General features: G+C 36.5%; 2 protein-coding genes across 2 annotated transcripts; both read right to left on the bottom strand.

The window, feature by feature from the left end:
• Positions 1-793: 793 nt before the first annotated feature.
• LOC132268335 (probable aspartic proteinase GIP2) lies at positions 794-2,296 on the bottom strand. Its single transcript, XM_059769193.1, has one exon. It carries the CDS (start codon positions 2,280-2,282, stop codon positions 960-962), a length of 1,323 nt encoding a protein of 440 aa, XP_059625176.1. The 5' UTR covers positions 2,283-2,296; the 3' UTR covers positions 794-959.
• Positions 2,297-3,786: 1,490 nt separating this feature from the next.
• Positions 3,787-5,384, bottom strand: LOC132268933 (probable aspartic proteinase GIP2). The gene has a single exon (XM_059769858.1). It carries the CDS (start codon positions 5,341-5,343, stop codon positions 4,036-4,038), a length of 1,308 nt encoding a protein of 435 aa, XP_059625841.1. The 5' UTR covers positions 5,344-5,384; the 3' UTR covers positions 3,787-4,035.
• Positions 5,385-14,932: the final 9,548 nt, after the last annotated feature.

Genomic DNA, 14,932 nt, shown 5'->3' with positions numbered 1-14,932 from the left:
AAAGTTTAAATCTTTAAAGGAACAAAGTGGGTCTGCGAGTTTCTTGCCAATAACAAAAAATAAATAAATAAATAAATAAATAAAATAATAATAATATAAAATAAATAAAATAAAGGGGCTGATTAACAGGTATATAAATAAATTTATTTGACAAGCTAATGTTATGAAAAAGATTTCATACCAATTATATAGTACAATGAAAGATTCAATTTAATTAGCCCGTCCTTCGGTTCAAATAACAATTGAGCACATTATTCTTAAGTTGTAATTTTGAAATTTTGACTTAATAGCTTCGTGATAAATAATGATACACAAATTAATTTTTTTAAGCGATTCCAATTAAAAATGTTAAACAAAGACTTTTTGTCAATTATGATTGCGGTCAGCCCCTAGAGTTTCATCATTCATGGTTGCAGTCATCTTTAAAGACCTGAAGGCTGTAGCAGTACATGACAATTCAGTACGACTGACAACAAACTAAAGCTATTCTTCTTGCAGATTTGTCTGTCCTCCTCTTACATATGTTCATTCATTTTTCACCTACCATTCATAAAGAGTGGAATCCAATTTCTTAATTTCCCAAAAATATATATATATATATATATATATCCAATTTCTGAATGTTTCATAAAATTAAATGGAAGGACAGTGGACATAAATAAAAAATGAATAGATCTGAAATATTGAAGTCTTCGTTCGAGTATTAATTGAGCAGCAAGAGAATTGGAGTCTTTTTATGTATTCATTCTTATCCGGCCAACATGTCATTAAAAAAAGTTATATACTAAAATCATAACAATACAAACATGGTCATCTTTATTAAACAGTTCCAAATATACAAATACATAGTATTTGATAAGATAAGTAACTCGAAAACAAATTTTGCAATTAACTGGTTCATGTCCAAATATATATGATTTTTGACCTTGAACACGGGACTCCTTTGGAGAGAGGAGAGATTATGCCACGATGCTAGATGTGAAGTTGAAGTTGGAACACGTAGTTTGCCTGGACAAGAGGGTAGAGCTGAACCCTAGCCGCGACTTTTCCAGATCAAACTGTAGAAGGTTGTCCTCTACTTGGTGCCCTCCGATCACAATAGACGTCCTCGGGTTCAACCCTCCATCAACAAATCCAAGGCACAGCACATTCTCACTCACTCCAACCATCGAGTTTGCACCACTGATCGTCCACACCACACTATCACTCTGCAAAACCAGATGAATGTACGGCACAGACGGCCCAACTCGAGTCCTAACAACATTCTTGGAGCTAAAACACACTTTAAACGGTGCTACAGATGCTACTCTAGTCATGTTTCTAGCGGCAGCCTCACTGATAAATGTCTCGGTGAATGCTTCGTATATCGAAGTCTCCATGACCGTGTAAGGATCAATGGTGCTGATCTTCGTTCCTCCGTAGCCTTCTTCATCAATCAACAGCAATGACTTGTTTAACGGCACCACTTTGTTGCCCATCTTGATGGACTTTACCTCTATAAAATACTCGACCGAGGGCTCGCCCAAGAAGTAGGTCAAGGCCGTGCTTACCGAGTTGACTAAGAGTGGTGTGTATGTGAGCGACCGAGAAGCGTCAATGTTAGGAACCAACCTGTATGGACCGTCACCGAAGAACATAACACCGTTAGATGTTGAAGAGGAAGCTAAACAAATGGCGAATTTTCTGCTGAAGTTAAAGGCCGAAGCAAACTGAGAGAGGAGATCGATTTTGGAACGCCCGAGTCCTGTCATCCCCTTGACACCATTAGCTAGGCCTTTTAGGAGGAAGCTCGGTGCACAAGAGAAAATGAATCTGGACACTGTGACGGTGGGACCGGGATTGAGGCCGTTGGTTGATTGGACGGACACGATGTCTTGGCCGACCTCAGAGTCGGTGGAGGTGCGAGTGACGTTGTTTCCTGGAGAGAGAATGCATGTGTTGTTGCTGCATCCTGGCCTGGGTGGACCAGCTGAGTGGCATTCACCGCACACTTTGGACTCAGCCAAGTAGCATTGGGCAGAGCGGCACCGAGCGGGTCGGTATGAGGAGGAGACATAGTTGGTTTCACAGTCTACCCAAGAGAATCTGCCTCCGAGATCGATGACAAGGTTTACTGGGACGAGAGGGGTTCGTTGACTCATCTTGGTGACATATTGGAGGGTAGAAGTGTCTTTGGAGACTGGAAGAACAAGGGCTTTTGGTTGGAACGAGGGTTGAGCGTAAGAAATACAAGTACTGAATAGGAGAGAGGAGAAAAAGAAGAGTTCAATAGAGGAAGCCATATACTGTAGAGAGGATTTTTTGGTAGCTTAGCTAGCTTATTATATCTAGGTACCACCTATATATATATAACATATATACATATGTATGTATGTATGCGGGTGTGTTTTGTATTCCCATGCTAACTTGCTCAATGGCAGTAGGGTTTAAAACTGCTAATTAATGTTTATAAGAAATGAACTAAGGGATTCTGAGTTTATATTGGAATGTAACAATCATGCCATGCATGTGAGTTAAATAATTTTTTTTTTCCCTATAGATCAGTTACTGTTAGAGGTTTTTTTTACCTCTCTTTTTTGGGAATCGGGTATTAGATCTTTGTCCCGGCCCCCCTGTAAAATTTGGACTTTTGGCATAAAGTTTGCTTGCACTCAAAATTTAAATACACTTTATCTGTCACCAGACCCGTGACTAACCTTGAGCCACCCTTGGATTTACTAAAGCTTCATTATTTATTAGAGGGTAAAATGTAAAAACAAACCTACTGAACTATTGGGTTTTGAAACTAACTCTTTGAACTACAGGAAACTTTTTTCAATTATGATTTTATGAAAGAAATTCCTTAAATTATTGATTTGTTGTATTTCGGTAGGTGACTTGGTCGGAAGCATAGTTCAGGGGTTAGTTACAATTTTAATGGTTCAAGAATTAATCAGGAATTAATCGCTGATTCTGTAATAGTTTAGGGTTTTTTAGTACTTTTTCCTTTATTATATAAGGCATTCTAGCTATAATAACTCCAGCAACATAACTAGTGCGCTTGTTGAAAATGAACATATATATAGGTGACTTCTTTTATGTTACAGCTTTGCAAGGTATAAAATCCTATATTCCTAAATCTTTAAAACCAAGCACTTTGGAGTGGAATAGGATGCAGAATTAAAATTTTGATCCTTGATCTATTTTATGCTTTATGTTTCAGCTCCAAAAAAGAAAAAGAAAAAAACTGAGAATTCATATTATTTATTCTGATAATTTAATTTTGATAAAATTTTATTAATTTGATTGATCCCTAAATTTTAAAGATGCTGAACATAACTTTAAAAATTGTTATTAGCTTTTCAATATTTTCAATATGAAAATATAATACCGTCCTCCCAACTTTTTGATCGATAAGGTGGGTCTCGGAGTACGACCACTTTACTTGATAGGACTAGAGGGTAGACAACGACAGCAATCCATATTTAACAATACATGTGTGCCACCAACGAATAATTGATGAATATGAATGATTAGAGTAACACGTGTGAATATCAATCGTGTCCTGAACACAAGGTCCACAATTTCAAAGAAGAAAAAATCGTAAGATGTCAAAAGATTGAGTTACTTCATTTGCATATCATAATGTAGTTAATTTACTATGTGATATATATTTCAAATCATTAGTACTATTCAACAACTAAAGTTCAAGTCTATTGATCATTTCATACCTTTCTTCTTCACAATAAATCCCAGTCGCGGATAGCAGAATAAATAAAAAAAAAAAAACAATTATATCTATCCATATTGAGTCTGCAAATTAACTTTGACATACTTTTCAAAAATCAATCAATCCAGCGCCATATAACTATTTTTAGGAAAATGATAATATTCTTTCTTTTAAAAAAAAAAAAAATACACAGAGATCAGAATTTGTAACAAAAGAAATTAGAAAACAAATGTAGTGTAGGTCTATCTCACGTGACATTCAAGCCAACTTATTCAAACTGTAAATATATGTGTAATATATGTTTCTCATGCAGTGGAGAAGATGATTTAGGGACTAGAGGTGAAGTTGAAGTTGGCACATGTAGTTTGCCTGCCCAAGAGGGTGGAGCTGAACCCTAGCCTCGAAGTTGCCAGATCAAACTGTAGAAGATTGTCCTCTATTTGGTGCCCTCCAATCACTATAGAAGTCCTAGGGTTTGAACCACCATCAACAAATCCAAGACACAACACATTGTCATTCACATACACCATCGAGTTTGAACCGGTCATCGTCCACGCCACGCTCTCACTCTGCAAAACCAGATAAATGTAGGGCACAGACGGCCCAACTCGAGTGCTACCAACATTCTCCGAGCTAAAACAAACGCCGAATGGTGCAACCGATGCAACTCTAGTGATGTTCCTAGCAGCAGCCTGACTGATAAAGGCCTCAGTGACTGCTTTGTAGATGGAGGTCTCCATGACGGTGTAGGGATTGACCGAGCTTATCTTTGTTCCTCCGTACCCTTCTTTGTTAATCGACAGCAACGAAGTGTTGAGTTGCACGACCGTGTCGCCAATCTTGATGGACTTCACTCCAATGAAATATTCGGCGGAGGGCTCGCCCTGGGAATAGGCCGATGCAGTACTCACGGGGTTGATAAATAGTGGCGTGTAGGTGAGTGACTGAGAGGCATCAATGTTAGGAAGAAGATTGTATGGACCGTTACCGAAGAATATAACACCGTTAGCTGATGTGGAGGACGTGAGACAAATGGCGAATTTTCTGTTGAAACTGAAGGCGGAGGCAAACTGGGAGGGGAATCCGATTCTGGTTCGGCCGAGTCCTGCCATGCCCATCACACCACTAGCCAGGCCTTCTAGAAGGAAGGTTGGTGCACACGAGAAAATGAACCTGGAAACGGTCACTGCCCGACCGGGGTTTGACCCGTCCGTTGATGCAACCGACACAACGTCCTCAGCAATCTCACCACCGGTGGCGGTGCCGGTGATGCTGTTGTCCGGAGAGACACCGCATGTGTTGTTGTTGCAGCCTGGCTTGGGTCCGTTGTAGCAGTCCCCACAGCCACTGGCTCTGGCAAGTGAGCATTGGGCCGAGCCGCAGCGAGCAGGGCGGTAGGAGGAGGAAACATAGTTGTTTTCGCAGTCAACCCATAAGAATTGGCCACCGATATCGACCACGAGGCTAACCGGGACGAGAGGGGTTCTTTGATTGATCTTGGTCAGGTATTGGAGGGTGGAAGGATCTTTGGAGACTGGAAGAACAAGAGCTTTGGGTCGAAAAGAGGTTTGAGCATTGGAGAGAGAAATGAATAGGAGAGAAGAGAGAAGGAGAATCTGAATGGAGGAAGCCATGGTAGAGCTAGCTAGATAGATAGGATGATGTTTGAGGTGGTGGAAGGCCACCTCTATTTATATATTGTTGATTTGAATAGTTTCTGCGGTGATAAGCCGCGGTGGACAGGCCAAAGTCAATGAGGGCTGCTTTCACTTGCCAGCTCAGCGAAACCAGAAGCACTAGGTTTACGACATTGACTTCCAGGATTTTTTTTTTTTTTTCAATAAATCGATTGCTTGTATTTGCAAGGAATTTTCACATGGAATTCAGGCCCTTAAAAATAATAATAATAATAATAAAGAGGTTCGTTATACGTGGAATTCAGGTCCTTTCTTTCATCATCATATATCGACAAAGAAAATGAATGCTTATATTGGCAAGAAATGTTTACGTGGAATTCAGGTCCTTTGTGAAAAAAATAAAAATCATTGCTATTCGTGATTTTCAGGTCCTTTGATCATCTTCATTATTATTATTAATATACATCCTAATTAAGGAGAGCCGATTGAGATAAAATTAAGTGGAACTATTAATATGTTTATGTTCAGTATTGTATCTGTATAAAGAAAATTATTATATTTATTGATTTTTTTATTTTATTATATAGATAGCATAATTGATTCCACTTCCTATTCAGTCTAATATCATTTTCCTTCATGAGATTTATTAATTGAACTGTGTGAGGTTGACAAATTTCATGCCGACCCTCAGACAGATATACATTCAAAGTTCAAACTTTAGCGCGGCATGATATGGAAATTGATCTGATCAAATAAGTAATGCAGTGGACTCACACAATGGTCAACTAAATATTCCATTTTAATACCTTTAATTTCAATTCAAACATTCTGGTTAATGGATAAGTAGGGAGAAAAACTCAATTACGTACAGGATTGCTAGAAGCTTTCACCTTTTTTATATTATAATGTTCTTGTACAGGTATAACACTGATAATTTTTATAAGGAAAAAGTCTGAAAAACATCTTTATAACTTTTTTTTTTTTTTTAATTACCAAAAAAAAAACACCTCTATAATTTTAAATATGTAAGAATTACAACCTTATAGTTTAATTTGTTTATATATATTCATACTAGATAAAATGTACAATTAAACACTTCCGGATGCGGATAGAAATTGAAAGTCAGTTAGTCATGTGTTATGCACATGATCATTTTAAATTCTTTATTTTCAAAATTACCCTTCTTATGTTTCTTTACCATCCCTCACCATATATATATATATATGTATATATATTTGAACAAATAATGGGGGTTATACGTACTGTATTGATATCATAAAGATGTAAACCGCACGCAAGCCTTTTTATAATAATAGAATGTTCTTCTCTTGCATGTATAAAAATAATTGTGATAAGAATGGAATGAATAATAACGGACTTATTACATAAAAATAATTATCATATAATAATATGGAATAAAAACACTAACACTGGCAACATTCGTAAATGATCTATAATATCAAACTTTAATTACTAATTTACTATCACATAATGGCTAGCTATTTCGTGCACGTGTACGTCGTAGTGGTGAAATTTTCAAACGGTTAAAAGATGAAAGCCCGTTTTAATTTTGATGAATCTAGGCTTACACCCACAAATTACAATTAATACAGATCAAATGGATAATGGCCATGTTTCTACCCAATTAATCATGCATCGAGATGGTACGCAACTTTGAAAGCACTGTTCTATTTGCATGTATGGTATTCAGAAAGGAAAATGGTAGTGAATTATGTACGTGGATATTCGTTTACGCTGCTGGAAATACATAACCAACTCAAATAGACCGAGATTGCATTTGTGGCATGGTTTGCAATATTGGTTATTGTCGTGGTATCGATTGCGGTGTAACGAACTCGAACAAAGTTAGTGTAAATTAGTCGATACGGATCGCGTATCGGACTTAAAATAGAATTGTGTATTGGACGATACAACGAACCATGATTTGAGATTTTTGAAAATTTTTTATTTTATTTTATTTGATCACGTGGAAACCTAACAACCACTAGTCCTTCTACAAGCCACACTTATTGATTAAGTCAAAGAGAGTCGAACACAAGACTTTCTTTCTATGTGTAGATCTCCTGTACCAACTCCTGAACAATTAGAACTGTCTTGTGCGGGCTTTTGGTTGTTAATAACAATAATATTCAAGAATTGAAGAATCTAGAATTTTTTAGCATGAGTGTATTTGAATGGGAAATTTAAATCCCTCTCAATAAAATCTTCATAAACTATTATCATTATACTAACTCAAATTGAAGGAATAAAATTTAAAATTTAGGGGTTTTGGGTTTCGGCATATGCTCGATTTTGAATGAATTTAACTTTAGGTGACAAATGCCCAATAAGTTGTTGTTTTGTTAAAATTTTAGTTGGTTCTTTAAATTCTTTGAGAGTTCATGTTTAGTGAGATATCAGTTGTTTCTTTCTTTGAGATTTATTTTTATTTATTTATTTTTATCGTTTCCTTTTTTGAGAGTTCTTGTTTTGTTATTTTTTTAAAAAAATATTTTTAGTTTATTTTGTTGAAATGGAAGTTTTTTTTTTTTTTTTTCCTCATAAGAAGGGAAGGCATCTTGTGAGATGAAATAGTTTGAAATATTTTGGTTTAAAAATGGGTCCCTATAACTTGAGAGTTGAGACTTGGGTTGCCACGTAGAAGTTGGTAAAGTGTTGGTTTCATTGAAAAAAAAAAACAAGTATCCTTTTGTCTTTCGCCACTCAAATGTAGGAGATACTATTAGATTACAATCATAAAAGGTACCGGTCTGGTCAAAAATTATTCTTTGTTTACTCCATAAAAAAAATGGGAAACGCTAATCGCCCAACAAAAAAAAAAAATCCTCTTTACACTTCTTCCACCTTATTCCTAACAAAATCACATGACGAAACAACCCCTACACCCTTCCCTACCTATTGTACTCTTCAACATATACTCATGAAATTTTCATATTGTCCCATTTGAAATTACAAAAAAAAATCACTCTATTGACCCATCACATAAATTCCTGAGTCTGTCCTGATTCTCCCTCCTCTCCTCTTCCCCTTTGCCCAGTAGCCCCACACCACTTCCCTCATGTAGAAGGTTGGGAGTTTGAATACCCTTAAATAAGCATGGACATATTTGAAAGTCAATGGGGCCATTATTAATTCCCTCATTAATTGATTTTTTTTTTTTTTTTTTTTTTTGGTATTATATAGCTATAGTATTTTAAAATTTTCTCTATAAAAATTACAAAAAAAAAAAAAAAAACCACCATTGCCCCCGCAACATTTTTTATCTTCTTATTGTTGAATGTCGCCCACATCACCTAATTTTTTATGTTCGTCTCTACCATTAGGGCCACTCTCAAGAAATTTTTCTCATAATTGCCTGGTCCATGTGGAACGAGAGGATTATATGTGCCTAGTGGTGGATTATGGAGTACTCTAAGAGGTCCCACACCGCCATCGTCTATAAAAAATTTATAAAAAAAAATCTTCCAAACTTGGTTGGACTAGTATTTGATTTGGGTAGAAAATGAAGATAGTGTTGGAACTAATATGTTGAAATGGGAAGTATTGAAACGTAGAGACACGTAATTGCTTTTTGAAGATAGTTAAAGTATCTCCCACATGCAAATGGAAGACAAATGGCAGTACTATCTCCGGGATTCAACTAAACTCAAATATAAAATTTGTATATTAATGAAGGTTGCACTTCTCATCATGAACCTGTGTATTTATCTCCGTTCGATAAATTGAAAGTATAAAATTCATACACTCAAAGTCAATAGTTTGAAAACACTTTTTCAAATCTCTTTTCCTTCGCTCTAAATAACTAGTGTAGAGAGTATATATCTTGTATTGAGAATGTGTGTTTAGTAGGCTACATAGGCCTTCTATTTATACTAGTATAAGCGGGGATGTAATTAACTTAGTATTAATGAAGCTATACTTAATTTTTCACTTAAATAACATATAAGTTAAGGTAAGTTAATATATCAGGTATAAAAAAAATTTATTTATAGTTGTACTAAAACTTCATTAAGACATTAGTTGGAGTTTTAGTAAATTATCTTTGTTTGTTGATATAAGGCCTTCAAAGCTTGATTTTGAACCAATTGCGATGAGCTTCCTTCAAATCTTTAAAGAACGAAGAAAGTTTAAATTGATTTCCAATTGTGGGCGGGGAGACTTGATCTCAAATGGTATTGTTTGGTGGTTTGGGCTTCGAACTTGTTAAATCGAAGAATATCACAACTTTGAATGTGCATGTTATTATTGGCTTTCAAATTTTTTGAATAAAAATACAATTTGAGTATTGACAAAGTGTTGGGTGTTAAGATTTTAATAATATTCCTCTTTGAGTCTTGTCGTTCTCTCATTCCCCACCCCGCTACCTCTATTTATATGTGTCCTTGATGGTATTTTATTTTATTTTTTTTCCAAACAAACAACAATTATATTAACCATCCAAAGGAGAACATTCGGGAGTGAGAGCATTTAACAACCACTTGGGCCATATGCTCCATTCCAAGTTACCACAATTGGCTTCCAAAGCCTTTCTACTCAACAAATGAGCAACCACATTACATAAACGAGGAGTCTACACAAGGGAAGCCCCCGAGCAAGACGCTAGAAGAATAGAAACATCTTCAAAAATAACCACAAGAGCCTCTTCCGTGGGAATAAGAGACATGACAGGTTTACAATCACCTTCAAACACTACGTTACTGTAACCCCAACTCTTAATAAGCTGAAAGGACTCTCGGAGCACCAGACCTTCCGCCACAGAAGAGCTGCATACATTGCGAAAAAAAATAGTAGCTATCCGGATAGAATGGCCCAAATGATTCCGAAGAAGTAAACCTCCCCCACAAAACTTAGAGATCGGATTAAAAGAGGCATCAAAGTTAAGCTTAAAACTGCTAAGCGGTGAGGCAATCCAAAAGGGAGGACGTAGGGGGGGTGAGGGCAAAGGCAATGAGAGAAGAGCATGTTTAGAGCATATATCCTGAAAATCAGTAAATTCCGTGAGAGCTCGATGAACGGCATCGAATGGATCCCATACCTTGTTGCTAAACATAAGATCATTGCGGCACTTCCATAAAGACCAACAAATAAAAGTAGCGAGACTAATACATTCCGACGAGCCATCACATGTGTTCCACTGAGCGACAAGGCAGACCCATCTTTTTTGCCAACTGGAAGGGGACTTACGACTAAAATCTAAATGAAAAGGACTAAGTTTCCAAACCTTGCATGCAAAAGGGTAGGTACATAAAATGTGATCAATAGTCTCAATGGCCGGCCCACAACATTTGCAAACAGCCTCTTCTTACCCGCCTCTAAAAAAAAGTTGTTGGAGCACCGGCAATCTATCATGTAAACTTTGCCATAGAAAAAGTTGGATCTTCCGGTGAGCTTTAATCTTCCAAACTTCTCGCCACAGACTCTTCTTTTCAGAGTCAAAACTACAGCTAGCCATTTCAGAAGAAGAGTTCAGATTAGGCTTCTGGGGGGTTAGTAAAGAAAGAGCAACATAGTATGCACTTTTGACTGAAAATCGACCATCCGAGGTGAGCCCCCATATTTTTTTATCCGTCCCACCCAACTAACGCAGAGGAATGTGAAGGATCAAATCAGTATCTCTATGATTGAACCAGCGAGAGATCCAAGCAGCCTTCCAAGAGTGAGTAGACTTGTTGATCAATTCAGCTACTGAGTTAATTGAAGCACAAGTCTGTTTTGAAATTACAGCAAAGTTGGACCTATCCGGAAGCCAATTATCCTTCCAACAGTTTACATCTGAACCATCCCCAATTCGCCACTTTCGGCCCCTCCGAATTACACCTTTAGTAACCTGCATACTCTTCCAAACCCACGAAGACTTGGGTGAATTGGAAGAATCAAGAAAACAACACTTACTAAAGTATTTTTTCTTAAACAACTTGAACAATAATGATCCATCCTCCATCTCCATCCGCCAAGCCAATTATGTAAGGAGTGCCAAGTTGAAAGCTGCAACATTTTTAAAACCCAAACCCCTCACATCTTTAGAAGTGCAAAGGATATCCCAACTGATCCATTTAATAATGGAAGACTTCTCCTCACCACTCCGCCAAAAATTAAGAAATTTGCTCGTTAAAACCTTGCATTGGTGAGTGGTGATCTTAAAACAGTGCATAGCATAAGTGGGAGTAGCAGAGAGCACCGCTTTGACCATGACCTCTGTAATACCCCTAATTTTAAAAGGATAGTCTTGGCATTTATTTATTATTTTTATTGTATTTTTGCATGATTATTTGGTTTAATTATTTTATTTAATTGTTTACCTGTGTGACGTGTATTTAATTGGTATCTCTTTCTTTGTTTAAATTGCATTCTATTTATTTAATTGATTACTCGTGTATTTAATTGGTATCTATTTATTTGTTTACATTGCATTCTATTTATTTAATTGATTTATTTATTATTTTTATTGTATTTTTGCATGATTATTTGGTTTAATTATTTTATTTAATTGTTTACCTGTGTGACGTGTATTTAATTGGTATCTCTTTCTTTGTTTAAATGGCATTCTATTTATTTAATTGATTATTCGTGTATTTAATTGGTATCTATTTATTTGTTTAAATTGCATTCTATTTATTTAATTGATTATTAAAGGTTTTAATTTAGGAAGTAATTTAGGAAGTATTTTAATTAACGATTTTTCAAAATTGAGGGTTTAGTTTCTTTAGCCGACACAGGATTTAATTAAGTTCTATGGGCCGGTTAGGATTTAGTTAGGGCTCTAATTAATGTAGGGTTTTGGTGTAACTCTATAAATATATGGGTATACGTCTGCTGAGGGTTTCTAAAACCCTATTCACCATATTCCCGTATACAGTAAAGAGAGAAGTTGAGAGAACAGAGCGTCGTAACGGTCTGTCAAGGAGAATAACAGAGAGGACCAAGGGAGGTTTTTGGTGGATTAGATCAGAACCAGAGGAGGCTAGAAGGTAGTCAGTGGTTGCCGGAAAGCTTAGAACAACGGCGTCAAGGTTCTGTTTATAAAACTGTACAGGCAAGTTCTTCTCTTTCTCCTTCCCTTTGGCTTGTGTTCTGTGCACCTAGACAGTCTCTAGGAGATTAATTGGCCTTAAACTGAACCATGCACGTTTTATATATGTTTTACTTGATCGTTTTATCTGTGAAATTTATTTACAAAACAATTATAGCGCGTATGTTTTCTTGACTCTGTTTTGGCATAACGTCCCACTGTTCTAATTTTTATTTTGAATCTTACTGAAATCAACCAAGGTCTGACTGGATACTAGACGTAAATTAAGACTTCAAATTTAAATTGGAGAAAGAACAGAGGGGTTGGGATAAAACTGATCTTGCAATTTAGTTTCAGTGACGTTCTTTAACAACGTTAGTTTAAATGGCCTGATTAAACTCTGCAATTGCTTTCAAAACTATTGTAAACAACCTTGGGGAATGCTTCTAGACTAAATTACGAGTCCTAAGTTTGGTTTTAAAAACTAACAGAGGGTTAGGAATAAGCCGGAGAAGGAGCACAAAAGCTGAAACACGCACCGGGGACGAAGGCTCACATAGGAGGTGAGAGCCGGCTCCATGGAAGTGGGAGCCGGCTCCCACAACAAAGTGGAGCCGGCTCTAGGAAGTCCTAGAGCCGGCTCTAAGCTGGAAAAGAGCCTGCTCCAAATTCTGGAGCAGGCTCCCTTGTTATTTTTAATTTCTTTTACGATTTTTTTAAATTTTCTACATACTATGTTCACTGTTGGAGCATGGAGACTGTTTGAATGAATTTGGAACTTTACAGAGGGATCAAGGAATGAATTTTAAGTGTTATTAAGACCCTAAATTGAGTAAAGTTTAATTCTAAGTTGTCGGGACAAACAGTGTAAAAATTAAGGCACTTAACAATGGAATTGAATTAATTGTTGAATTAAAATTCAGCAATTTGATGGAACATAATGTGTTTATAAAACTTGTTTTAGAATGCATTCAAGTGCATGATAGGGTCATTTAATTATTAATTTTGATCTATGCATGCTTAGGAAGCTAGTTGCGGAATTATTAAATTGTTTACTGCAACTATATGGCTAATGCTTGGATTTAAACTGCTGAAATATTTAAACAATCTTCTGAATTGTTTTAGCAATTTATTGGTTAATAATAGGATTATTTAACCTATTTACATGCATGATGGAGTCCCTGACATATTAAATTTGGTCTATGCATGCTCTGGATGTTAGTTGTTGATTTGTTAAAATCGTCTCCTGCAACTATATGGTTAAATGCTTGGATTTAAATTACTGAAGCTTTAAATAGTTTTCTGCAATTGTTTGGATGGTAGTTTTTGGTCTGTAAATTATTGAACTGTTATATATGTTGTAATTTACATGGATATGGAGGATGGTATGTACCGGTATGGGACGGTGACATACTAGGGACGGTTTAGCTCAAAACGCATAAACCTAACCTAATGGATTAATGGAATGGATTGAAAGATATCGAATCCTAATTGTGGCTAAGTCAGATCAGCTGTAACCAAGTTGGATGACTTCCTGGATTAACGGATGGTAGTTAAGTCATATCAACTGAATAAGTGGAGTGACTAACTAGTTGGTTTATTGTAGGTCAATTTAATAAATAGTTAAACTGCTTACCCTGGATTTGGACGGACTTTATATATATGTTAATGGTACCACGAGTTGAGCTTGAGTCTCAGACTCGTTGGTTAGGGTGCGTATATGCAGTGGATGCGTAGCTGGTTATAATAGGTTGAGGTGTACCCTGTTAGGTCTAGGTACTCATGCCCACCTTTGGGTGCGTATTCGCATGTTGCCTTCTATTCAGGTTGAGACCCCTATTATAGACTAGTGAATGTCCCTTAGTGTGGATATATTTATATGTATGGACTAGATAGATATTGTGAGGTGTCTACAGTGTATCTGCTTATCGGGTCACTGTATGGATTGCAGTTAGATTAGAACTTGCTCGTGGGTCTGACCCACTCCTTTATTATTCTTTTCAGGTACAGGACGGTTCCAGCCTTAGAGCTTGATCGTGCTTGTCGAGGACAGTCTCACTTTCATCTGAATACGTAGGACTTCTCTCGATGTTTCTAGCATTATCTATTTTCAGTTTTCAGTTTCAGTTGAACTTTTGGTTAGGGGTCCATCAGTGGATTCCCAAGTTGTAACCTTGAAGTTTTGGAGGATTGGATTTTTAATTTTCAGTTATACATGGAGGATTTTATAATTAATGTTACTTTCAGTTTTATTCCATCACTTTTGTTTCATTTTGTCATCTGTGTTCGCTTTAAAATACTTTAATTATTTGATATTCCCTCGGGTTTGGGCCTGGGCCTGATCAACCCGTGTCTCGGATCCGAGGGGTATCACAGTTGGTATCAGAGCACTCCAGGTTCAAGTGTCTCTAGGACGTTTCGTATTAAGACTTCCGCGTAGCATTTTTTTTTTTATATAGAGCTTATGTTTAGGATTCGTTGAATTCTTTTACGGTTCGTTTAAACTCGTACTGATGTCTGTCTTTCTATGTTAACAGCATGGTTAACACTGGAAGA

This window comes from Cornus florida, unplaced genomic scaffold (assembly GCF_030987335.1).
Source record: "Cornus florida cultivar Cherokee Brave unplaced genomic scaffold, ASM3098733v1 CherokeeBrave_3.0.0_Hap2_Chr08, whole genome shotgun sequence".
NCBI classification, from domain to species: Eukaryota; Viridiplantae; Streptophyta; class Magnoliopsida; order Cornales; family Cornaceae; genus Cornus; species Cornus florida.
This window is presented reverse-complemented; position numbering and strand designations above follow the sequence as displayed.